The sequence below is a fragment of the Acipenser ruthenus genome, chromosome 32, assembly GCF_902713425.1.
Source record: "Acipenser ruthenus chromosome 32, fAciRut3.2 maternal haplotype, whole genome shotgun sequence".
NCBI classification, from domain to species: Eukaryota; Metazoa; Chordata; class Actinopteri; order Acipenseriformes; family Acipenseridae; genus Acipenser; species Acipenser ruthenus.
The window spans coordinates 7,486,176-7,512,506 of record NC_081220.1 but is presented as its reverse complement, the minus strand read 5'-3'; the positions used below and the strand labels follow the sequence as shown (position 1 = coordinate 7,512,506).

Sequence of the window (26,331 nt, the reverse complement as noted above, 5' to 3'; positions counted from 1 at the left end):
ATACATAATAGAATAAAATAAAACTTAGGGAGTGAGGGCTCCCACACTTAAAATAAAAACATGAATTATGTGGACCGCAGATGGCCCAAACATGACTTAATGTTATCCTGACTTTCGAATAACATTCTCATAACGTTCTGAAACATCATTGTGTTCGCGGGGTTACTGTAAAATCTATTACTGACACCTTGTGGTCATGATACGCAACTGCACGTCATCACATTGCTTATCATTGAATTTCTGCAAGTGTGTCACGTGATTGTAGTTTCGTGTTGTTTGTATACTCTTGTATACAACAGCATTTATTTACTTTAACAACATAGAACAGCATAAACATTCTGCATGGACAGATGTGAACGCACAGTTTCGTTTTTCCAAAGCTGGTAAAGGATTTACTCGTGACTTAGGGCAGTACATGTGCTTATTAGAGTGACTGTATTTTGTTTATGACTGTAAGTCGCCCTGGATAAGGGCGTCTGCTAAGAAATAAATAAATAAATAAATAAATAAATAAATAAATAAATAATACTTACAGCGCATCGACTCCAACAACACCGGTGTAAAAGAAACCCATGAGTGTGTGTGTGTGTGTAAACATGTGTTTGCCTCTGCAGAAATGCAGAAATACAACTGCAATACGCAGGGAAATGCATAACCATTATCTAAGAAAACAATGTGAAACAACTTATTTGGAATTAGGTTAACAACGCGAATGTAGATGCATTTATTGAAATGTTCTTTAGTCAGCAACACTGTGCAGGGAATGCGAGTCAGCAGTTTGGTGGTTAACACGCGCTCACAGACACGGCTCAGTGGTGGGCGGGTCTAATGTGTGCGCGCTCTTCTTTGCTGGCTTCTTTTTCAATCAGGTCCGGTCTGCGTGTATGTATTAGAGCCTCAGCCCTCGTTTCAAGTATTGTATTATTTTCATAATACGGATCTACAGCATGTCTGGAAGAGGCAAAGGTGGTAAAGGACTCGGGAAAGGAGGCGCCAAGCGGCATCGCAAAGTGCTCCGTGATAACATCCAGGGCATCACCAAGCCCGCTATCCGCCGCCTGGCTCGCCGCGGAGGAGTGAAGCGAATCTCCGGGCTGATCTATGAAGAGACCCGCGGGGTGTTGAAGGTTTTCCTGGAGAATGTGATCCGGGATGCCGTCACCTACACTGAGCACGCCAAGAGAAAGACCGTCACCGCTATGGATGTGGTGTACGCTCTGAAGCGCCAGGGTCGCACTCTGTACGGATTCGGAGGTTAAGGATATTCATCGGCTGCATTTGAACACAAAGGCTCTTTTCAGAGCCACCCACAATATCAAGCACGAGTTTAAATCCGTTTACTAATCATTCACTTTCTACAACCTCAGGAGATGCTCTTTGGGTTCGGGTGTTAGTTATAGATTTATGTATGTTGTTTATATATGTATCTGCGTAAACTCTGAATTCCAATGACATTGTATGTATAATATGCGTTTTGGGAGTTATTTTGTTTAAAGAAAGTCTGCATTAATAAAGTACGGATAATGTATTAAGGAGCTAATTTAATTAAGGTAGTATGTTGATGTAAACTAGGGAAAGAGGTATTGTTCTAAACTTGAACAGTCTTAAGCAAAAACACCGCTGCTTCACTTTAATATTAACAAACTGCTGATCCCGCAGAACTAGCGGTGTGTTCACTGGAAACCCCTTCCAGCTCTCCTAACAGGAGGCTGCCTGTCACCGGGGGAATGCGCTGCTCAGATGCGCGGGATTATACAGCGGGGGTCGAGGCCGAGTGGGTAAGACGATGGACTGGGAATCCATTGGGGTCTCACCGCGCAGTTTCCAATCCTGCAGACAACGTGTAAATATTCATTTTGTATTATTCCGTGCCATTGTATAATCTCAATGAAACCATAGATAGGATGTCTATGAATGTTTTCATGTGGGCAAAAATCTGAGCCTGTGTTACTGAACCTCATCCCGAGGATACTCGAGTTAAAACAGGCACGGTGATCTAAAAATCTACAGCGATATTTCGTACTTTGGGGGGGAATGTTTTAATCAAACTGTTTTATAATGTAAATAAATTATTGGAACATATCATTTAAATTGGTATCATTGCAGATATAACTACCTTTACACAATGTAAACAAACTGGACAGTCAACAATATCGACTTTCTAGTTAACTGAAGTGCCCAGAACTCTAAACTGTAAACTAAAACCTAGGAATTATAACAACTCGAACACGACTGTAGGGCTGTGTGGTTTTAAACACTTCTAAACGGTTACATTTTGTTACAGCTGTCTTCCAATTTAAAAATGCGCGCCAAGAGGAAACAAGACAAACCGCAGCAGAACAGCGCCAAACCAGAAACAGCGGGCAGGGAATGATACAACCAATCAGAGGCATGCAATAAGATTCTGCACGCCCTCATCCACTATGACGTCTTTTAACATTCTAACTAGTATTGCACCGTTCTGTCCAATCACGAATGAGCCGGTGTGTATAATAGCAGGAGAGCGGCCGCGCATTTATTGTTGTGATATTCTGAACTACAGTGAAGATGTCTGGAAGAGGAAAGACTGGCGGTAAAGCTCGTGCTAAAGCAAAGACTCGCTCCTCCAGGGCAGGACTGCAGTTCCCAGTCGGTCGTGTCCACAGGCTACTGCGGAAGGGAAACTATGCCCAGCGTGTGGGCGCTGGAGCCCCGGTCTATCTGGCCGCTGTGCTCGAATACCTGACTGCTGAAATCCTGGAGCTGGCCGGGAACGCCGCCCGGGACAACAAGAAAACCAGAATCATCCCGCGTCACCTGCAGCTCGCTGTCCGCAACGACGAGGAGCTCAACAAGCTGATGGGAGGCGTCACCATCGCTCAGGGCGGAGTGCTGCCCAACATCCAGGCCGTGCTGCTGCCCAAGAAAACCGAGAAGCCAGCCAAGAAATAAATCACTCGGACGCCGCTTTTACATCTTATAAACCCCCAAAGGCTCTTTTAAGAGCCACCCACTTTTCTATAAAAGCGTATCGAATCAGTTTATTTTTATTGTCTGAAAAATACCGACTGGTGAGAATTGAAGCAATAAATAGTTAGTTTGTATTTGTGTGTGGCAGTGCAGCGCTGCCATGTCTGTTTGGAGCGATATCAAACCCACGCCTCGCCTCAGCGCGTGTAGATCACGTTCCCACATTAATGCCACGTTCTTTACAAAGAGACAATCTGATACAATATCAATGACTGCTTTACTTGGTTTTCGATCGAGCTACCTTGAAACATGCTTCCAGTTGGAAATCCACCCCCTCCCGCGTTTGTGTTTTATTGCGGCGATATGTATTTTCCGTGTTTTGTTTTTTGTTTGTTTGTTTTCAGTCTGATTTATAGTTTTTGAATTGGTTTATTTTCTTTAGTGTTAAGGGTACATGCTTGGTTTATGTATTTTCTCTCGCCATAAATAAGTATTGCTTGCCTATTGTTGAGCGTTTCTCCGTTACAATTTTGAACCCAGACTGCTTAATGTGAATGGAATGCATTTCTTATACTGGGGATAAGCAATGTTGTCCTGAATGACTATACTGTATTTATTTAAAAAAGGCGCCAACAGCTCCGAAACAATAACTGCTTAACAGAATGCGCGCGCGCAGAATTCAAATGTTCCAATCAATCATTGAGAGTCTGGAATATAGCCAATGAGGAACAGAGACCCGCCCTTCAGATCTCATAGCCTATCAGAGTAGCTCAGTTCCTATATAGTCTCTGGTATCGGCTGCTTGTGCCATTTACAGTTGTTTTTTTTAATACTGTGTAGTAGAGTTTGAAAATGGCAAGAACTAAGCAGACTGCGCGTAAGTCCACCGGTGGAAAGGCACCCAGGAAACAGCTTGCCACCAAGGCTGCTCGAAAGAGCGCCCCCGCTACCGGCGGCGTGAAGAAACCCCACCGTTACCGACCTGGCACTGTGGCTCTGAGGGAAATCCGCCGCTATCAGAAATCCACCGAGTTGTTGATCCGCAAACTGCCCTTCCAGCGGCTCGTCCGAGAAATCGCTCAGGATTTCAAGACCGACCTGCGCTTCCAGAGCTCCGCTGTGATGGCGCTGCAGGAGGCTAGCGAGGCTTACCTGGTCGGGCTCTTTGAGGACACCAACCTGTGTGCCATTCACGCCAAGAGAGTCACCATCATGCCCAAAGACATCCAGCTGGCCCGCCGAATCCGAGGAGAACGCGCTTAAACTGCAAAACCCTTAAAATACAGCGAAACTCAAAGGCTCTTCTAAGAGCCACCCACTTCTCTGAAAGTGTTATATTCCAATTTTAAATAAACAGCTGTAGTTTACACGGTAAGTGTTATATGTGTAAGTTTCGCAATTGGAACATGTTAACATTATATTATGAGTGCTTTTCGCTTTTCCTTCCCAACGTTGTGTTTCTTTTAAACCATCAAATCTATAGATGGAAAGAGAGGCTACATTTTAGGCCAAAATAAAAATCTGATATCAGATATAAAAAAATGCCTCGTTTATTATCGGCGGAATTTCGGGAGGTGAACCGGCTCGGACTCGCTCAGCTTGTTCGGTGTGTAACAGGAACAGCTTCGAGTCTTTTCTCAGAATCAGTTTGTTCTGTTTCTGTTCTAGCATTTGCTGACAGCGATGTGGGGATGATGGGGTTTGTGCTTGGTGATGTTTTTTTTCAGTCGACAAGTTCAAACCAGTATTTATATAATATGTAAAATAGCAACATTAATAAAATTGAGTCAAATACATAAAAACAATCTCGCTGTACAGTACAGACCATCGTAAATCGAGTGTTTATTGTAGTTTTCCAGTATTGCAGATACAGTTGTCATTGATCTAATGTATAATGTGCACAATGTGATAATTTTAATTGTAAGTCGCCCTGGTTAAGGGCGTCTGCTAAGAAATAATAATAAAAATAATAACAAAAGTATTGAACAATGTGACGTTTCCAAATCTAACACGAAATACTGTACAACTGCATTATGGCTTTTGATACTTTTTCGATATCATTTCGTAGTTTATTTGATTACATGTGAAATAAAAGATCTAAATGAGGTTATTAATTATTTTAAAGGTGTTTCAATCATAGAATTGCAACACCTTTGTCCACAGCTGTACCTGCGGGGCGGCGCCATGTTTCACCGTCTTGGACTGCTCGCCGAGGAGACCGGGCTGTTCCACCGAGAAAGCGGAACACGTTCCACGGCAGCACATTCCACACATCGCCCTGTGTTTACAAGGACAATCTGCTCTTTTAGAAAGATGTTTTGGCTCTGAAAAGAGCCTTTGGGTTCACTGTCGCATGGTCGCTTTAACTGATCACTTCTTTTTAGGAGCCGCCTTCTTCGCTGCGGGTTTAGCTGCCTTGGTCACCTTTTTAGGTTTAGGCGCTGCCTTCGCTTTCTTCGGGCTCTTCTTCACGACCTTTTTAGGCTTGGCAGCCGCTTTCTTCGGGCTCTTGGGCGCTTTCTTTACAGCTTTCGGTTTCTTCGCTTTTGTAGGAGTCTTCTTGGGTGTCGCTGCTTTCTTTGCCGAAACATTTTTCGTTGTTTTCTTGACAACCGCTTTCTTTGCCGCTGGTTTCTTTGGAGCTGCCTTCTTCTTGGCCGCCTTCTCCTTGGCTTCAGCTGCTTTTTTGTTGAGCTTGAAGGAGCCCGAGGCGCCGGTGCCCTTGGTCTGTAGCAGGGTCTCCTTGGTCACCAGGCTCTTGAGGGCTCTATTGACGTGGGAGTTGTTCTTCTCCACATCATAGCCGCCGGCCTGCAGGATCTTCTTGAGCGCCGCCACAGACAGCCCGCTGCGCTCCTTGGAGGCAGACACAGCCTTGACGATGAGCTCCGACACGCTGGGACCCGATTTCTTGGGCTTTGCTGCGCTTTTCTTCTTGGGAGCTTTAGCCGGAGCAGGAGCGGCTGGTGCTGGAGCAGTTTCTGCCATTTCTAATATTTCAACACGGAGAAAACTCACACGTAATGCTGAACTGTTCTGCGAGTCACAGAATGCGAGCAGAAAGGCGGAGAGCGGAACTTATCCACACGATGAGAACCGTGTAGACTCAACTGACCCGCAGGCAACAGATTCATTATGAAAACGTCCTGTCTTGTGTTTTCACGCTGCACAAAATATACAATTTGACAGTGAAATTGGAACAAATGTACACAAACAACCGGGGGTATCAAAACAGAAGGGTTGTGTTTACAATATAACGTATTCTTTAACCAGGACCTTTACTGCATTTTTAATTGAGGTGACCAAAACTGCACTATCCTCCAGCGAAACCAAACTGCTCGCTCTGTACTTCGCTAGATTTTTTTGAATATAAGATGACAATTGTATTATTTAAAGTAACTGTATGATTGGTTTCACAAACGAGAAAGCTAGGCAAACACAACTTAAGTTTGAAGCGTGAAGTTTGTAAAACTGGACATTTAATCACCTTTATGTGCGGTGCAGTTAATACACTGCATCACGTTCTGCCGGATCATCCCCTTGTAATCGATTGGGAGAATTACTTTGTTGAATTGTATTTCTCTTCACCCCTGACCCACACTTGTTGCAACAATGTAAGTACCCTGGCATCAGCACAGCATTCTCTGAGTAGATTAAATATTTCATTAGTAGTGTATTTCATAGGCAATGCCACCTCTGCCTCCTGGTGAGGAAAACAGGTTATTTTTCCACTGTGTGTTTGCCTGCAGAAATACATAACCATTATGTTGGAAAACAATGTGTAAAAACTTATTTGGAATCAGGTTAAAGGACATTTCCATAAATTCATTCACATTCGCGTTGTTAATGAATCAGCAACACTTGAATACATGTAATGCGAGTCAGCAGTTTGGTGGTTAACACGCGCTCACAGACACGGCTCAGTGGTGGGCGGGTCTAATGTTTCCGCGCTCTTCTTTGCTGGCTTCTTTTTCAATCAGGTCCGGTCTGCGTGTATGTATTAGAGCCTCAGCCCTCGTTTCAAGTATTGTATTATTTTCATAATACGGATCTACAGCATGTCTGGAAGAGGTAAAGGTGGTAAAGGACTCGGCAAAGGAGGCGCCAAGCGGCATCGCAAAGTGCTCCGTGATAACATCCAGGGCATCACCAAGCCCGCTATCCGCCGCCTGGCTCGCCGCGGAGGAGTGAAGCGAATTTCCGGGCTAATCTATGAAGAGACCCGCGGGGTGCTGAAGGTGTTCCTGGAGAATGTGATCCGGGATGCCGTCACCTACACTGAGCACGCCAAGAGAAAGACCGTCACCGCTATGGATGTGGTGTACGCTCTGAAGCGCCAGGGTCGCACTCTTTACGGATTCGGGGGTTAAAGATTTGGACACAAGGACACGAACACAAAGGCTCTTTTAAGAGCCGCCCACCTTTTCATTTAAAGAGTTTTCAATTCTGAAACAAGCTAAATTTAGTACACCACTAAAATCTTCAAAAGAATAAAATCACATTTTTCAAAATGTTTTATACTGTTATCTCCCCAGTGTTTTCTTTGTTTTAAAATGGCTATTTACACCTATTTCACGCTGTGTAACGAGAGTATTTTAGGCTTAAACTTAAGTGTTGGATTTTTAACTCTTTACACAAATCCAGAAAAAAATAAAATTAAAATAAGCATTTCAGTTAATAAATCAATAAAATCAATTAATTGAATGGAATTGTATTTTAAAAAGTGAACATTTTCAGTAATAATGAGAAAATACGAGCTCGGTTTTATCCGATTCCGTGCAGAATTAAAGTCAGATAAGAAATAAAAACACTTAAAAAAAAAAAAAAAAAAAAAAAAGTCTTATCTAATTTTATTTTCAGTACATTTTGTAATCAGTATAATAAATTAAAAGCAGCAGATCCTGATTCAGCTTTGAGCTCCACGATGTCGTCTTTTCTGTATTTGAGTTGAAGTTTCGCCATTCAAGCTGCTGTGAAACAATCGAGACTCTGGGATGAGGAAGAAATCAAAGAGCATCAGCATTGATCGTGTGTTTCTACATTTAACGTGTTTAATGAGCACATAAAGTGGCGTGGGTTTGATTATTTATATTTCTATATTTAAGACGCATCGGGTGTGGATTTCAGTATTGCTGTATACCGAGTTCTTCATGTATTTAATAAATGAAAAACAAAAGACCTAAACTAACCGATCAAGAAAAAAGGCGCCGAATTCAAACCTGAACTCGAGAGAGAAAAAAAAAAGATCTCAGCTCGCGGCAAAGTCACCACCCCCTCTGTTGCGTATCCAGTAAACAACCAATCACATCGAAGTATTCCGTCACCCGGGAGCGTTGCTAGGTTATCAGGTCAACATTCTCACTCTAAAGGGTTGTTTGGTAATAATTTGCATACAGGCTGTATAAATACTGGGGCTCTGGGGACTGGTTACTCATTCATCTTTCAAAAAGCATCAGAGAAGGAAAATGCCAGAACCGAAAGCTGCACCCGCGCCGAAGAAAGGCTCCAAGAAGGCTGTTGCCAAGACCCAGCCTAAGGGAGGGAAGAAGCGCAGAAAGACCAGGAAGGAGAGCTACGCGATCTACGTGTACAAAGTGCTGAAGCAGGTCCACCCCGACACCGGCATCTCTTCCAAGGCGATGGGCATCATGAACTCGTTCGTCAACGACATTTTCGAGCGCATCGCCGGCGAGTCGTCCCGCCTGGCTCACTACAACAAGCGCTCCACCATCACTTCCCGGGAGATCCAGACAGCCGTGCGCCTCCTGCTGCCCGGAGAGCTGGCCAAGCACGCCGTGTCTGAGGGCACCAAGGCCGTCACCAAGTACACCAGCTCCAAGTAAACCGAGACCGTCCCTGCTCCGTCTTTACAACACAAAGGCTCTTCTGAGAGCCACCCAAATACCGCAAAAAGAGTACAATTCTCATTTCAGTTCTCTGCACATTTTAAAATGGAAATGTTTAAGGTAAGGAGACTTACGTATTTATTTGGGAATGCATTTAGTTTTAGTTTCATAAACTTAAATGTTTATCGGGTTTTATGAATTTCGATTTTCTTGTAAAAATCGATTCGAATCTGTTTAACTTCGGCGGGAAAAATTGAATATGGATTGTTTCGACAAAACTGCGAATATTACAAGAAACATTACATTTGAGTTATAATAAGCGTTCTTAATTATTGAACAATCTGCTTTTGTTGGTATCTCATTTATTTCATGTATATCGCTGCCTCCACTGGCATGCATTCTGTTGTACTTTGCAATTCAAAGGTTTGGTTGTGCATTGTTTTAAATCGAGGGTAGAACCGAGGCCAGTTTGAATTTCAGTGTTTACATTCATATATCATGTTTGTTTTTTATTAACCCAGTGAAATACACCGCCCAACTATCTGTATTTATAAACCTTGATTTAAAAAAAATAAGAAAATAACTGCTTGATAATGTTAGTTGTCCAGTTTGTTTACATGCTCTCCATTTGCAAGCAGCAGCGCTTGCTGGAGCATCTTGAGAAACGCAGCCGTCTGTTTAAGTGAGATAGAGAGATCTCAATGACACGACACGTGATCTTCGTTCTGTTTGCACCAAGATCACCTCGAACAACGAAATGGACCTGGATCAATATGGAGAGATTCGCCTGTAACAGAACTCCCATAGGCTATACTGCAGAACGTGTCTATTGCCATTGTGCCTTTTCTTTCTCCACTAGATGGCACTCTTCTCTCATTTGTAACGTCTTTATCTTTGGTTCATTAATAAAGAAACGGATGCCACTCTTCCTTGTAAGTGGGGATAAGCACAGGTTATTTTCAAATTAAAGTTTTTATTTAAGCTCATTTAGTCCTCCGTAGTGCTAATCACATTACTATATTTTTTATATCAGTGAAGGCCTATTAAGTGTTCTTAAATTGTTTTAACATTAGCATTGATCAATTTGAAAATTGCTTATTGATTTAAACAACTGAACAATTGTAGGCTTGATGGTTTCTTTTTTTCTGCGTTTCTACCAGTATGAGAGACGCACTCAAAATGTGTCCCCTTCCTTCAACAACCCCCGACTGAAGATTGAAGTGGTCATTCCTTGCAGCGAGTAGGTTCCCGATAACAACACTCATTGTCAGCTCGGTGCTGAGAAGAAAACACTGCCACTCCTCCTGGTGGATACCGAGACCAATCCCTTCAAAACATGTTTCACTCTAGAAATGATCCTTGCAAATATAGTCTTAACTTTTATTGGCAGACCGTCGGCACCAACTGGCAAGCTCTACTTCATATGATACACTGACTGGGCAACAACGAGGTGTTCCATTAACAATACAAACTAACTTGAGACAGCCAAGCCGTTAAAGCATACCTTAAGTTTGTCATGTGATACAAAAGCAAGTTTTGGCATTTTTGCATTGTCTGCCTCGTCAAACAAGCTCGAGCGACAGCACACAGCGCTGCTGCATCGGGACACAGAGGTGGATTTTAAAGAGACTGAATAAACGAGCTGAGACTTCTTTTTGAAGAAATTGAAAACATACCTGTTGTCGAAATATTTGCTATTTAATTTTTTTTTTTTGAATTTGCAATTGGAAGACTACATTGCCAAAAAGACAATCTGAATTGCTCATATCAAGCTGCGATGTAGCCTATGAGAATCGCTCACACAATTTAAGGGGAATTAGCTCAAATGGTAGAGCGCTCGCTTAGCATGCGAGAAGTAGCGGGATCGATGCCCGCATTTTCCAAATAGTTTTAATGTGTCTGCGTATTTAGTCCCATGCATTATGGAGATCAATACAAAGTGCGACAATTCTTTGTAACAGAGACGCCCGCCCTACATGTGTATTTTAAAGCACAGTCTCCTAATTTGTAATATTCCCCAGACTGAAAAACTGCAGTGCGCCGTCCATCGTATGCCTTCCGAGAAGCACAAAGGGAGATTTTTTTATATATTTTTTTTAGCAACGCTCTCCCAACTGAGTTATTGCGGCTTGACAAGCCACTATTTTTGAGATAACATTCTTTTTTAGAACAGTTGTACTCTAGTTAAGTACATTTTTAAACAATTCGCTAGTAACATATAATCTCAAAGCGCAATAATTTATTTCAGCTCTAATGAAAGACAAGTATCCTTGCGCATCATATCATCCTTGATTGCGAAATGTAATATTAATTAATTGCCTTCAGATAATATTTTAGAAAATCTACTTTGCTAACAGAAGAAAAACACGCTAGCAGAGGATGGTTTCGATCCATCGACCTCTGGGTTATGGGCCCAGCACGCTTCCGCTGCGCCACTCTGCTACAGCTGCCTCATGACTGAATTACCAAGCAGCAGAAAAAAAAAAAAAACTGAACTCATCGTTTTAACCAGTCACACGGCAGTGGCCGGGCCGAACCATGGAAACGTTACAAATCAGAGATGATCCGTTTTCTTTTCTCCCAAATACGTTATGCAAAGTATGCAACTTTTCTGCCCACTTTGATCACAGGCAGTTTTATCCCCCAGTTTCGGCTGCCAATTCCAATATTCTGTCTCTCTAAAGCATCTTAAATCGTGGAAAGCGCTCTTTGTTTAAAATTACACTGAAGACTTATTTTGTTCGACCAGGCTTACAATTACATATTTTCTTGTTTTCAAACAGATTTTGTGAAGCGCATATGGGGCGCTATAGAAAATATATATGATTAATTGATTGATTGATTGAATGTTAGCCTGCGTTCGATCTGGCAGGTTTAATTCTTCAAAAGACAACGCCGAAGGGTCTGATAAATGACATTGTAATTATTTGAGATGATGCATGTAGACAATAATGTAAAAATGGTTGTTTTCAAATTTGTATCATTTAATTTCATTTTTATTTTTAAATGTAGAGCTGTTTTATAGTTATTAATGTATTATTATTAGGCTTGTAGTATTAATATTATTCATAATGTTCATTATTAACGTCGGTATTGTCGGTATTAAACACAGACAGATATGAGGTTCAGTCCAAACAGAGCGCCGAACTCAGCGAGGTCCAGCAGGGGACAGTAACTTCACACGGGGCCATTTCATCAACCATCACCTCACAAACACAAACAAGCAAATCATTATTATTCTCCATTTTTAAAAGTCGCTCAGCGCTCTCCTGTAGCAGAGCGTTAAGTCATTTAAATTCAGCTCCGTGTGCTTTCTGAGCGGCTCACTTACTTAACGCGCCTGAATGCATCGCATTGAACACAGCGCTGAAAGAGCCAACATGGCGAACTCTGGCATCCAGTTTCATAACCGCCTCCGACAGGGAGGCCAGCCAATCAGGCTCACGTGCTGGGGATAGAGTGTTTCTACAGCCAATCAGGCTCACATGCTGGGATAGAATGTTTCTACAGCCAATCAGACTCACATGCTGGGGATAGAGTGTTTCTACAGCCAATCAGACTCACATGCTGGGGATAGAGTGTTTCTACAGCCAATAATACGCGATTGTTCCAACCAGACCCGCCTTCTGCTGGTGACGCTTTCATTTCAGTACAGGAAATAGAGAGGTTTGTTTTGTTCATGTGTGGAGAGGTGGTTGCAGTCAGTGATGATTTTACAACACGCTGTCTCCTGCTGTTTAAAATATTTATGCTGGGATGAAATGTTTTTTAATATTTTGTGATTTTTGTGTTTGTTTATCACCTGCACAGAGTTCCGTGAAAAGGAAAGCATCCCTTTTCTGTGTTGAATTTCACACACAGAGCGGAGCGCGTCAGTCGCAGCTACAGACAAGTCGAGCTTTTCAATGAGATGATTTACTGAGAAACAAACGCGTTGAAGCTCCAGCAGAGCTCTGCGCGATTCTGAAAGACCAAAGTAAAGTTACTCCTTGCAAAGCATGTTGTTTGTGTTCTTTCTTTATCACAACAGAAGAAGTGATGAATATATTTGAATGGGAAGGCTACAGTACAAAATAAATATTAATAAATAAAAACCGCAGGCGGTGTTTCTGATTGAAAAGAGGATTCCGCTAGACCAGTGTGAAACTCAAACCAGTGAAGATGGACGCGTCAGCGTGTCCGTGTCGCTCTCAAGACGAGCTCGCCTCTACCATCGAGCACGCAGTGAAAGCGGCTCTACACACCGTCTTGTGCGCGATTACTAAAGCTGTCGGCAGCAAATTCACTGAATTCAGAGTGGAAATGGAACAAAAAGGAGAAAGAGAATGAAAGTCTGAAGCTGAGATTGGAAATATCAGAGAGCGAGCTGAAAGCAGTGCGAGGGTGTATAAACGCTGCAGATGCAGACACTAAACAACCTTTAATATTTCAAGGTAAGATTGATTTTATTGTGTGGTATTGCTTGGTCAATCAAACACCTTAAACTACCTTTGTGATCTAATATCAACATACAGGCAGCAGCACATCGGGTTTCAGTGTTTGATTGAACTGTTTGACTGCGAATCTATTTTTAGATAAATGGTTTCATTGTATTCCGCTCCAGTGCTGTTGAGTTTGTCTTTGGTACAGTCGCGGCTCATTCGCTGCTCGTTCTTTTGCTTTCGTCCTGTTTCCTTCTTGTTCCACACACACACATTTACACGATCTTTCCAGACCTCACTGTGTGAATAAAGGGGCGGCAGCAGCACCCTGCCTGCACCAATCCGCTGTAAGATTTTGGACCCGAGTGGTTCCACAAGTTCAATTAAGGGTTGAAGTTGGAGGAAGTAAATACAACACAGTAAGGTGTCAACTGAATTGTATCATTTTATTGAGTCTCTAGATTGAGTCTCTAAATAAAGTACTTTGTTCAGCTGATGGTAAACGGAATTAGGAAACGGTCGCTCATATTGCTTATAAACATTTACTAATACAGGTTATTATTTAAGAGCAGAGATGAGTTTGCACGGGATACATACAATAGGGAGAGCCACACCATTACAAATGTATTTTAATACTACAAGGGATGTTATTGGATTTATATCTACAGTTCACGTGACGTTGCACAAGTAAGCTTCCAGTGTTGTTGCTAATGATTATTACACAGGTGGAGTTTGTACAAAAAACATATTGCTGCACTTTAAAAAGTTTGAGTTGTGTAAATCACGTGTTTAAATGAAACTGCTTTGAGAATAAGCAGGCTATCCTGCTGCAGTCGCTTGTCTGCTCATTGTATTTGACACATTGAAACTTGTATTCTGCGTTGACCGTTTCCTTCAAAACCGTTCTCACAATACAGTATCAGGTAACAAAAAGGCATTCCTCAGACACTTTGCTAAGACTGCAAGTCTCCTGGCTTGGTTTCTAAGCATGTTTGCAGTAGAGAAATGGATGTTTGCATTAGAACAATGCAAAGGCAGAATGGTGGTCATGATGGTGATTGACAGGGAGGTAGAAGTGGATGCAATGCTCCAGTGTGAGGCTACAGGAGGTGAGAAAGCCTAGCAGCACTGAGACTTGTTTTGTACAGGACGTAGAATAAAAAGATGTTCATATGAAAATGCCTTTTCCTTCACTTTGTTCATAGGAACACAAACACAGCGTTAACCGATAATTGCAATGTAGAATAACAGGAATGGTATCAATGCCATCATGTACCTAAACCACCAAACTATTATACCGGCTCAACCCTATACGAAATAACTGAGGAACAGTAACTTTAAATCCCTGATCAAAGCAACTAACAAACCTAGCTGGTAAGTAAGAGATCTAATTGTATACAGTTTTGTTTCCCACAGATCCCAAAGAGAGCCACGCTATCCCTGAATCTGAAGCACAGGAAGGGCCAAAGATAGAAGCAGGAGTGCTGTGCAAGTTTAATGCAGGTTACAGAGCTGGCATGTGTTAAAGATGAAGAGGTCCCTCAACAGGAATGTGTTCCTATTAAAGAGGAATTCATAGAGCAGGAATGTGTCCCCATCGCAGAGGAACTTCCTCATGAAAATCATGTCTGTACACTTGAGGAGAACAACAAGCTGGGATCCAACCTGTGTGATGACTCTCCATCTGAATGTGAACTGGGATTTAGAGGTAATCCTACAAAACAAGCAGCATTGAGCTGCCTGTTCATCCTGGAGAACCTGGTACTGAACACCAGCAGGGTGCTTGAGATTCATATTTTAACCAAGGGGAGCTGCCCAACCACTATGTCAACAAGGACATCACTGTGCTTGCTTCTGAGGCACCTGCTAGATGTGCAGCCGCTGCCACGCCTCTTTAGAATGCTGTGAGATCAGCGGTGTCCAATCACGCTCCTGGAGGCCATTCCACTCCACATTGAACAGGTTCAGTTATATAAAGTGCTACTCCTGTGCCTGGATGGACACCCCTGTGTTAGATATTTGCCTTTCCTCATTCCTGGTAGGCTGTTTGCAGTTCTGCTCCCACAGCTTTACAGAGCTGCAGGGATCACATGTCCCATCACTGGGTGATGCCAAATCCAGTTGGGTTCCTCAGCATCACCAGAAGAAACATTTCAGTAGAGAATTTCTGTGGAGAATGTATGCAGCAGGATCAACAACATGAGTCTTATTTTATTTCTTACACTTTATGCAAATACAATATCATTTTTAAACGCTCATCTCACTGCAACTATCCAGAGGATTGTAATGTTTGCTCGCAATGCCACATTTCACTTTTGTGTGTCTCACAGTAAGCATTGCTGTGTTATTATTGTCACAGTACAGTAAGTATGTGTGTGGAGGTGTTCTGTACAGCAGACCAGCTCAACAGATAATTTCTATATTAATTATTAATTATCAAAAAACAAATTAAATATTAGATACATTGCAGTACTATCAAAATGCAGGTACTAAATAGGATTTTTCATGATGCTCTGTTGGCTTGATTTAAAGTAATCCATTTTAAACATTAAAAAAAAGCATGTTGTTTTTCATTTTCCACTTGGCTGACATGTTGACATCATTTTTGCTGTGACTGAAACTTGCGGGACACTTAACTGGTGAATGAATCCACCTCAGCTCAAGCAACCAAACACTGTACTGCTCATTCGCTTGTTTTCAGAACAGTGCATGTGGAAGAATGCTGTACAATAACCTTTGTCTCTCTTCTCTTTCTTTCTTTAGCTTCTAAAGTAGATGAAGGAGAACACGACTCCACTCTATCACCCCAGTGCAAAAACGCTTCTAGAGGCAAACCACAGTGCAAGAAACACAGAGAAACAACACCCCAAGAAGAAAATGTGAAGACATTGAGAACTCACTCAGTTACAATTCCTTCTTTACAAGACAGACACCCACTTACTGTGGAGAGTACAGAGACGGCACATTCTGTGTGTTTTAACAATTCTGAATCCCAGGGCAACTTGAAGACCTTACCTCATTCTATTAAAGGTGGGAAGAGTTCCTGTCAATTAGATGTTCCTGAAACTCACAAGGGAAATCCCTCAGGAGGGACTCCGTGTTCCTGGGCTGATTGTGGGAAGAGTTTCAATCATATATCACTGCTTAAAAGACACCAGCGCGTTCACACAGGAGAGAAACGTTATCACTGTGCTGTTTGTGGGAAGAGATTCAGTCCGTTCGGAAACCACACAAGACACCATATCATTCACACATATGTGTAATCCTATCCCTGCACTTAGTGTGAAGAAGTTAAGTCAGTTGCAGGCTCTTACAGGACTTGAGAACATTCTCAGAAATGCAGACACTTGGGGACACCTAAACAACAGGAGTGCATTCGACTAAATACAGAAATATTAACTGAAAACAAAAGAATAAACTTGCTTGATAAATAGGGTCACCCCTAATCACAATCTGTTCAGATCAAAAACTCACCAAAATCTGTGTTCATCATGTTGTTGAGCATTCTGATTGTGTTACATCACATTAGTATTATATTAAATAGATTGTTATTATGAGTGCAAGTTTCTCTTTTTTTCCTCCTGCATTGCTCAGCCTCTTTCAGTGTGTTGTGTGGAATCTTCCCTGATACCATGGTGAATCTGTGGTACCTCAAGACGCAGCACAGTATACCACAGTTATCATGCGGGCAGCTTGAAGTGGAAAATCAATACTGTTTCCAGCAGGGTGCGCCAGAGACCTTTTAGCACTTTAATGGGCTGCATACCATTGCTTCTTAACAAGGTGATTTCTGCTCCTGATGTGTTGAATACTCCCATCTCTCTCTGGGGGACTCTATTAAACAAACAGGCACAAGGAATTTAGAAATCACAGCTTTATTACATCAGCTTAGATTCTCTCGTGTACCAGTTCTCTGTGCATGGAAACAACATTTTCATGAGCCATCTCTGAAAACAACACAAGATCTTTACACATGACTAATTTATATAGCAATCCCCACCTTTCCCCTTCATTTGCATGACGTCTGATGAAAGCCGGGTTTTCTCAAGTAAAATAAACTGAGCGAATGGGAACCCGAAAAAGCATTTTGCACAAGACATTTTTATTAAGCAATTCCAGTGGTTTGCAGAAGTATTCACCCCCCTGCAAAGTTTTCACATTTTGTTGGCAGCTGAGCGTACTGCATGACGCTTTCAAATTAGACTTTACATGTAGAATCTACACAAACTACTCCACATTGATTAAGTTAAAGGTCACAAAATTAGTGAAATAGTTTTAGCCTGTATGTACTCAAAGTGGTTTAACTTGTAGATAATTACATTCAGGCATATAAAGACTTTCAAGCTGCAACTCACATAGTGAACCAACAAAGCAACCATGAAGACCAAGGAGCTTTCGAAACAAGTCAGGGATAAAGTGGTAGAGAGGCACAGAGAAGGGTTCAAGAACATTTCAAAGGCTCTGATTATCCCTCTCAGCACAGTGAAGGCCATCATTAAGAAGTGGAAGATGCATCATACCACCCAGACACTACCCAGATCAGGTCGCCCTCCCAAACTGAGCAGCTGGACAAGCAGGAATCTGGTTCGGGATGTCACTAAAGCCACCAATGACCTTGAGAGATCTGCAAAGTTCTGTGTCTAAGGTGGGAGTCAGCATTCACACATCAACAATAAGCCAGTCCCTACACAAAGCTGGCCTGTATGGATGGGTGGCAAGAAAGAAGCCATTACTCAAAAAGCAATTGAACTACTGGTGACACATTTGCTTTTTATATTTCCATATTTCAGCACATACATCAGTGATGTGATATCCATCAAAGTTCCTTTGAAATGCACAATCAGGTGTTCAGTGGGAGCAGTGGTCACGCTTCATTTGAAGTGCTGCTTGTTTAGTCTAGTAACTGTTAGCAACGAGCTCATTAAAACTATCAAACATTGTTCATTGTGTTCTTAATGGTTGGTTATTTAAAAAGTAACCTATTTATGTACTAATAATGTCATATTATTGGAATTGGGAGAGGTTTGTTTAAAGGAACTATTGAAGCTAGTACTGTAGTAATGTTTAGCAATGAGATCAGGTTTTGTTTTAGTACCGTATACTCACTAGGAATTGACGCATGCGCTTATACTTGAGTCTGTGCTGTTTTCTGTGCAGATGCAGTTACTCCTTTGTTTTCATATAGATGCTTATGCACCTGCATTTGAGTGTAATGCAAGGTGTGGAGGCTCACATGTTCATATATTGCATTACAAGTTAAACACCATATTTATTCTTTCTCTTTGAATTCCAAATGTTGTAAGACGGATAAGGGTGTCTGCTAAGAAATAAATAAATAATAACCTTTTTAGCTTGTAATAATATAATAATAATATCTTTATTTTTATATAGTACCTTTCATAGTGGACCACCATCTCACAGTGCTTTACAGAGGTAGGCTGTGAACTGTGCATTATATGCAGTCACTTACAATAGGGCATTGCTTTAATAATATAAGAAATGTTATGAACAAAATCAGGGAATTTAATGCATCAATACTTTTCTAGTAGCTGACTGATCCTGGCTTTCATCTAGTTGGCTTTTAAAGACATCCTGATGACTCTGCAGCAGCACCATTCTAGTGACCCATTTCAAACACTCCCAACTCTGTGAGAAGTGTCTCCTCTAATCCTTCTTTGTTCCAGGCTAAATAGATTCAGTTCCCTTGTCTGTTGATTGTCTGTTAACTCCACTGCAAGGGATGTTGCCCAGTCGGAGGAGCACGTCAACCCGAGCACTTTTTGACTCTGGGTGTAATAAATGTGTCAATTAGCAGACGCTGTTATCCAAAGCAACTACACAGACTAGGGAATGAACTATACACCAACAATTTCTGCTGCAGAGTCACTTCCAATAGGATCTCGGTTTTACATCTCATCCGAAGGACGGAGCACAAGGAGGTTAAGTAACTTACTGTGAGAAAATGTGTCTCCTAACCTCTGTCCTAAGTCTGTCTCCACTCAGTTTATAACTGTGTACTCTAGTCCTGGTCTCTCTGCTGTGCTTGAAAGAGTGACTACAGTTAACTCCAACTTTTTAAAAGCTTTTTAGTCTCCTCTAGTCTTTTTTTTGTTCCAGACTGAATTGATTTAGTTCCCTCAACTGTTCTCTCAGCATATTTAGGGTTGGTTGAGTGTACAAGGAAAACAACTGACTCTGGAGAGGAGTTACCAATCAATGCCAGCACACTGGAGATCCAGAATTCAGAACACAGAACCAGGGAGGACATTCGGCCCATCAGTGCAGCAGCTGATTGATCTCAAACCTGTTAAGTCGGGTCTTAAAGGATCCCAGCCCTAACAACATGACTTGGTAACCCATTCCATCCCCTCACCACACTCTGTGAGAAGGTGTCTCCTACCCTCTGTCCTATGGCTATCCACACTTAATTTCCAACAGTGCCCTCTGACCCTGGTGTCAGTGCTATGCTTGAGGTATTAGTTTGGGTTAACTTTGTCAACACCTTTCAAGTTTTTAAAGACTTCAGTCAAGTCCGCCTAATTGTTCTGTGTTCAAGCTAAACAAATTCAGTACCCTCTTCACAGCTCGTTCCTTTAAGCCCCGGGATTAGTCTTCACCTTTATGATTGCATCCCTGTTGCTGGTAGAAATGAGTCTATCACAACACCAAGGTCTTTCTCTCACACCCACTGTGTATTTCAGTCCTACTTTTTTCCTTCTAAAAAGAGACTTGGTAATACAATTGTGAAATGTTTCAATAAGAAACATGCACTCCACACCGTAGTACTGCAGTACTGTACTGTAGATATGAAATTCCAGAGAATGCTTCATTTTGCATGACTGATAACTAATCATTCTATTGCCTTTAATACTGTATATGGAGCCCCCTGTCTGCACCTGCTGATCCCAGCACTGATCCTGCTCTGTGTTAAGAGAACAATGGAGATAACTGACACTGTGTCAATAGATTTGGATCATAGGGTATAGAGGAAATAGTTTTCAAGTGAAGTATGGAAATTTGGAAGAGGAGGGCATCACACAGTATCACAGTGTAGAGAAAGAAAGGGTCCTTGATGAGGGTTTAGTGGTGAAGGAGTGCATTTGCCTGGGAGAGGGTATAAAACAGAGCAGGGTGGAGGGACCAGAGCAGCTGAAGAGTGGAAAAGCAGCATCAGCACCTTGTCAAGATGAAAGCCTGGACTACAAGAGCCATTCTCCTCTCGGTCCTGACAGCATGTCTTCTGTCAGGGGCTGGTAAGACTGCCTTTCTCCTGAGTAACATGGGGAGGGAGGGAGGGATTGCATTGATTGCCTTCAACCTAAAATAAATGGGGGAAGAGATGCCATTGACTGACTTTCATCAGAATAACAGAAGGGTAGGGAGATAGCAGACAGTCTTCCATGAGATAACATAGTGGAGAAGGCAGGCTTTTCCTCAATGCTGCATCATTGAATAATCAACTTACCATAAGAATATCCTTCTTTGTTCTTAATTTGTACATTGCCATTTAAAAGAATGATTCCACCCCCTCCATTTCCTCTGTGTGCAGATGCAAGGAGCCTCCTTGAGGACTCTGAAGAGCTGGGAGATGATGATTACCAGGCCAGCAAGAGAGAACTGGGTAAGATCCATTCTTCCAGAACTCAATCCTATATTCTCAACACAGAGGTTTGTCTACTTGTCTTGGGGATTGATTTGATGAGCCTGTACTCCACTAGAATAAGACACAGCATTTAAAGAACTTGAAAACTCCCATGTGTTGCATCAACCACCTCCCACCATGGGGACCCCTTATTAAGAGGCTGCTTCAGACCAGAAGGATTCCCTGGTACTGTAAAATGCAGCTGTGGCTTATCCATGTGAATAGCCTAATAAACTCATCTTTTCTTATCATTTATAAGAACTTATTAGAAATGAAACAGTCATAAACAGTAAATATTTAAATATATTGGGGGGGAAAAAAACAAATCAAGGTTTCCATTTGAAATTTCCCTTCGAATCTATCTTGCCTCCTGCTCATCTCTTCAATAAACCATTGCAGGGTGTGAATAAAATACACTGAGATTTTAAAATGTTCATTCAGTTTGATTTACCTTTTTCACCAAATATACAGATCCTTGAAACATATAGACCTGCTCTTTCATTTATTGTGCTAATATTTAAACCACTTTTTATACAGCAGATTTAATATAATAATTTATTTAAGAGATATTAAAAATGCAAACTGTTTACTGCAAGTTGATTTATTACAATTCCTTGCCTTATATAATATGTGGCACTTTAAAGTGGTTTATTTATATAATATTAATTCAACTATTCTACACTGTTGCAGTTATTAACAAAAGTGCAGAATTTTATGACCATAATTACATGTTTTCAATACAGATACAAAAATCTTAATAAAATTTTAAAAAATCCCAGTTTTCCTAATCGGTCCGTTTGCATTCTCCATTCCATGCTGTCATTCCTTTCATAGCACTGGATACAACACAGGACTGCTCTCATTAAAAATGTAACCACAGCCTGTGTTTACAGATCTCAGCAACACTTTGGAAGACTCAGAGGAGCAGGAAGGAGCACTGGAGAACAAGAGAGCGCTGGGTAAGGAAAGAAAGAAAGAAAGAAAGAAAGAAAGAAAGAAAGAGAGAAAGAAAGAGAGAAAGAAAGAGAGAAAGAAAGAAAGAAAGAAAGAGAAACATAAAGAAAGAAAGAAAGAAAGAAAGAAAGAAAGAAAGAGAAACAAACAGAAAGAAAGAAAGAAAGAAAGAAAGAAAGAAAGAAAGAAAGAAAGTTTCTTATTTGCAGGATTTAAGTTAAGCAATGACAAAAAAGCACAGTCCTGCACAGACCACACAATTTGTTTAGAAACTCAACCTGACTAATCATCGCTAATCATGCATAACATCAAGGGCTACTGTATATCCAGAAATCTCCTGGTTAAACCTCACAGCTCTGCATTGCAATGTAATGGGGAACTCTCTGCCTCCCTGTGTTGAGTGTCCTATGAAGCTGTGCACTGCAGTCGAGGGAATCCTTCATTGCTTCAAGAAGCTCTCTTCTCCCTGTTCCAGAGGCAGAGGATTCAGGTGACAGTGATGCTGAACTGGACAGTGATGGACTCAAAGGAGAGCGGGAGTTGGGTGAGTCCTTTGAAAAGCACGTTTGGGTAGTGTGTGGGTACAACGTTAAACCTTCAAGAGGAACACATTGTGAATTACAGATGATAGACTTAAGACCAAACCCCAGTGAATCTGAGCACATTTAGCTGCTGTTTCTCTACTGGCACTAACACAAAGTACCCAGATCTGTTTCCTAATGTACGTCTAACTGTATAAACCTATTTCTGTTTTACCTGATAGGAGACAATATGATGGAGAAAAGAGCTGACAGTGAGTACAGATGGCCTATAGCTTCTTCTGTTGAGTGTGTTTCTGTCTGTCTGTCTGTCTGTCTGTCTGTCTGTTACACTGATGCGGAAGAGGAAATCACAAAGCTTGAGGGATATACACTTTGAAAATATTTCACCTGTTTGCATTTAACATGTGCATTTAAATGTGTTGATGCAGCACCTTTAATAAGACGTATTGTATTAATTGATCACCTTAAATGTCAGTAAGAAGGATCGCCCAACTGAGATATAATAACTTGACTAAAAGGTTGTCCTGTTCCCTTACCTTTTTATCAATCAATGTTTATTTTATATAGCGCCTTTCATAGTTCACCACAGTTGTTTTGTGCATAAGTCTGTGTGATTCTTTTCATATGTAATGCAGACTGAAATATCTTTCTGTTAGTAAGTGCCATCACCATCTAGTGCATAGCAGTGAATTGAAAGCAGAAGGAAGCGTGATCCAGTCACTGGCTCTTCTATAAAGACACTTTGACTGATCCAGCCTACATTATGTACATATATCTAAGACAGGCAACTAGAACTGAAGAGCAGCTCCTGAACTCAGGGGAAAACATTGTAACACACACTCTAACAAAATGAAATCTGAAGCTCCTTACTGTTCAGCAATCTTCTTTAATGTACATTGAAATCCTAATCCAAATTTGGAGAGTTCCTCAACATGGTCTGTGTTTAAATAGAAGGGATGCAACCTACTGTTTGTTTAATGATCTTCACGTGCTTTCTGTCTCCTGAAGTGGATTCTGAAGTGGTCCTGACACAGTCCATGGTAGTGAAGAAGGATGCCCTGTCCAAAAGATACTACAGAAGTAAGTGTGTGTCTCTCTGGAGCTGGCTCCTGGTTTGGGTGAACTGCATGGATTGTAGACTGAAGGTCAATTGATTGAAGACATTGAGAAACACTTCAGTATTACAACATATTCTACCATGGAGTGGTTTCATAGTTGTGGACAGACTGGAGGAAACACTTTGAAATGTGCCCCTTGGTGCTTTCATTAAGCCTGTAACAGCTATCAAAATCAACTGATATTCTCAGAGGAACAGAAAACATTCCAGTAAATGGAACTCAAACATGAATATAAAGTGAACTATCCAATAACCACTGTTTTTCTTTTTCTTTTTCTTTGGAACAGCTTACTGTTGTAAGTATTTTATTTTATTATGGTACATTAATATGTAGAAATGAATTGTATATATATTTTTAAATTGTATTTAATGGTGTATGTTTATTTCATTTCCAGATTATAGCATCTGTGCTCGTGGTAAGTGTGAATCTGATATTTTAATAAAAATGTGACTGTACACTACAATACAATACACATGTACTGTGCGCGTCACAAGAAATGAATACATGTTAACAATGGGGCCTCCTACAGCTGATGTTGAGAATATGGAATGGGGTATTATTGTATAATAGTATGAATGAGCTGCTCTTAATAAGAAATGACATCTTTATTTAATACATACTCACATAGTGAGGTGTTCTGTATCCTGTGGGAGGGGATATAAAGAAGGAGCCCTGTCTTTGGATTTTGCCAGTAATAGAAATGTACAAATAGAGACACTCCTTTGAAATATATAGCTCTCTAATACACTACTGAGGCCCCATTCTTGTATAAAGCAGCCACTGCAGTGACTTCAAATGGACTGAACTCAATATATCACTTTGATCTTTCACAGTAAGGTACAGATGCTACTATGGTAAGTAAATGGATTCTACTTTATTTTATGCAGCAATCAGTGGGTTTTATTTATTATTTTCAATCAGGGCATGAATTGTTTATCAGTGTAGCTTTGCTGAGAGGCTTCAGTGACACAGTGACTAGAGTGCAGAGCTGCAGTGTGGAAGGTAGTGGGTTTGAGCAGTTTAGTGGTTCGTGCTGGGCTGTAGTCTAGGAGTTAATGGGTTTGATAGCTCAGTGTTTAGAGAAAGTGGTGCCCTGCAGAGTGGAAGGCAATGTGCATGCTTGTGGATCTGAGTATTACTTTTTTATTCATTAGTCTTTTAGCAGTCGCTTTTCTCCAAAGTGCCTTCGAGACTAGGGGGTGTACTATGCATCAACAACTGCTGCTGCAGTCACTTACAATAGGACTCCAGTTTTACGTTTTGACTTGCTCAGGGTCACACACAGTGAGTGAGTGGCTGAGCCGGGATGTGAACCTCCTGGTATCAAGCCCTTTTCTTTAACCACTGGGCCACTGTCCCTGAGTAGCTCAGGGGGTTGAGTTCTGGGCTACAGTGTGGAAGGCAGTGGGTTTAAGAAGCTCTGTGTTAAAAATAGACTGTTACTAATTATCTTTTCTTTTTTTGTGTAGCTCATCACTATCACTACTATTTCTACTACCATCATGGGTACCGCTGCGCTCGCCGTGAGTATGCCTTATTATTTCTGTATACATTGGTTGAGGGATATATTAGAACAATTTGAAATAGAAAACCAAGTGTCATTCCATATCAGTTTAGAACATGAGGTCGACCAGGTCAAATATGGATGGAACTCCAAGAGAGACACAGAATTGTTGGAATAAGTTTTATAACAGATGCCATCCATCATAATCCTTCAACTGGAAATATCAAGATGAGTTTATGATTCATCTTTCTACTGCATTGTCTCAAACTATTGATTGATTTGAGGTCATTCGTAACTTATTGGAAAGAGGAAAGTCTAACCTGTCTCCTGCAACCAAGAAATGTATATTTAAACTTATTACATGTGTGTGATCTCATGCCGGAGTAACCAACTCCACAAATAATCCCAGGAGATCTGATGAATGGGATTGCTGCTGTTTTATGGTGTGTGTACAGTAGTTCTCTGTGGGAGGTCATTATGTCAGGGTTGGCTTTGAGTTGAGAAGAAGGGTCCACTGACCTCAATCTCCTGTGGAACTTTTGTCATTTCAGTGAAACAAAATATAAAAGCAGGGGACAAAACAGAGGAGCTTTGATCTAGGATTGCTCTGAATAAAACCTCAGAAGCATGTTTGGCATTTGAACTAGTATAGAGGGTTTCCGTGTTTTTTATTGATAGGATTATATTGCGAGGTTGTGGTGGCTCCACAGTTTAGCAGTTGATTCCATACCCTTTGGGATTGTGAAATTGCATGCTGAATTACACAAAGCTTTACTCAAATTTGTAATTCAAAGGAGTGCAATACAAAGAGTGTGGAGGATGCTGTCTACACATGGGAGGGAGTTCAATTCTGCAGCTCAGTGTGACACTGATTGTCTATATTATTAGACAATGCTGACCATTACCACCCCACAATCCCATTACCTAGCTGTGCAATGCTCTGTAGGGTATGGATCATAACAATAGCTTTTCTGCCCAGGTTGCTGATAATGTCTTCAATTGGTTTCAGATTGGCATACCTACCGCTGCAGGCGATGCCAGCACTACTGAGAAGCAGCAGCGCCCAGGGATCACAGTGCTGGAGTTTACCTGACAGCAGACCTGCAAGCAAAGCTTAAACACACCAGCATGGCTGTAACCTTTCTGTTGTGGTCCCTCTCCAAACACACAGCTACAGCACCCATACTTATTTCTATCAGGCCATTCCCAGTTTGTTTAAAACAGCTGCTCTCTGTTGTGCATTTGGTCAATCTCTTCAAGGATATATAATATGGAAAGTATGGAAAGGTGTCCTTATTTAACATGTAGTCTCAGATTCTCAGTGAGATCACATGCTCACACATGTTTGAATAGAA

The 26,331-nt window shown here is 41.3% G+C and overlaps 1 protein-coding gene, 1 long non-coding RNA gene, 1 other non-coding gene and 1 pseudogene across 3 annotated transcripts; 2 read left to right on the top strand and 2 right to left on the bottom strand.

The window, feature by feature from the left end:
* The first annotated feature begins 914 nt into the window (after window positions 1-914).
* Window positions 915-7,409, top strand: LOC131696717 (uncharacterized; annotated as a pseudogene).
* LOC131702990 (histone H1-like) lies at window positions 5,265-6,175 on the bottom strand. Its single transcript, XM_059005866.1, has one exon. It carries the CDS (start codon window positions 5,935-5,937, stop codon window positions 5,320-5,322), a length of 618 nt encoding a protein of 205 aa, XP_058861849.1. The 5' UTR covers window positions 5,938-6,175; the 3' UTR covers window positions 5,265-5,319.
* A 2,555-nt stretch (window positions 7,410-9,964) lies between the features above and the next one.
* Window positions 9,965-10,170, bottom strand: LOC131703561 (small nucleolar RNA U3). Its single transcript, XR_009310002.1, has one exon. It is a non-coding gene; the product is annotated as a small nucleolar RNA U3 (small nucleolar RNA).
* A 2,291-nt stretch (window positions 10,171-12,461) lies between these two features.
* On the top strand, window positions 12,462-16,773 carry LOC131703034 (uncharacterized). The gene is made up of 2 exons (XR_009309652.1): window positions 12,462-13,228; window positions 14,633-16,773. It is a non-coding gene; the product is annotated as an uncharacterized LOC131703034 (long non-coding RNA).
* The last annotated feature ends 9,558 nt before the right edge of the window (window positions 16,774-26,331 follow it).

Excerpts from the sequence above, each read along its gene's own strand:
- LOC131702990 (XM_059005866.1), bottom strand. The coding sequence starts at position 5,937 with ATGGCAGAAACTGCTCCAGCACCAGCCGCTCCTGCTCCGGCTAAAGCT.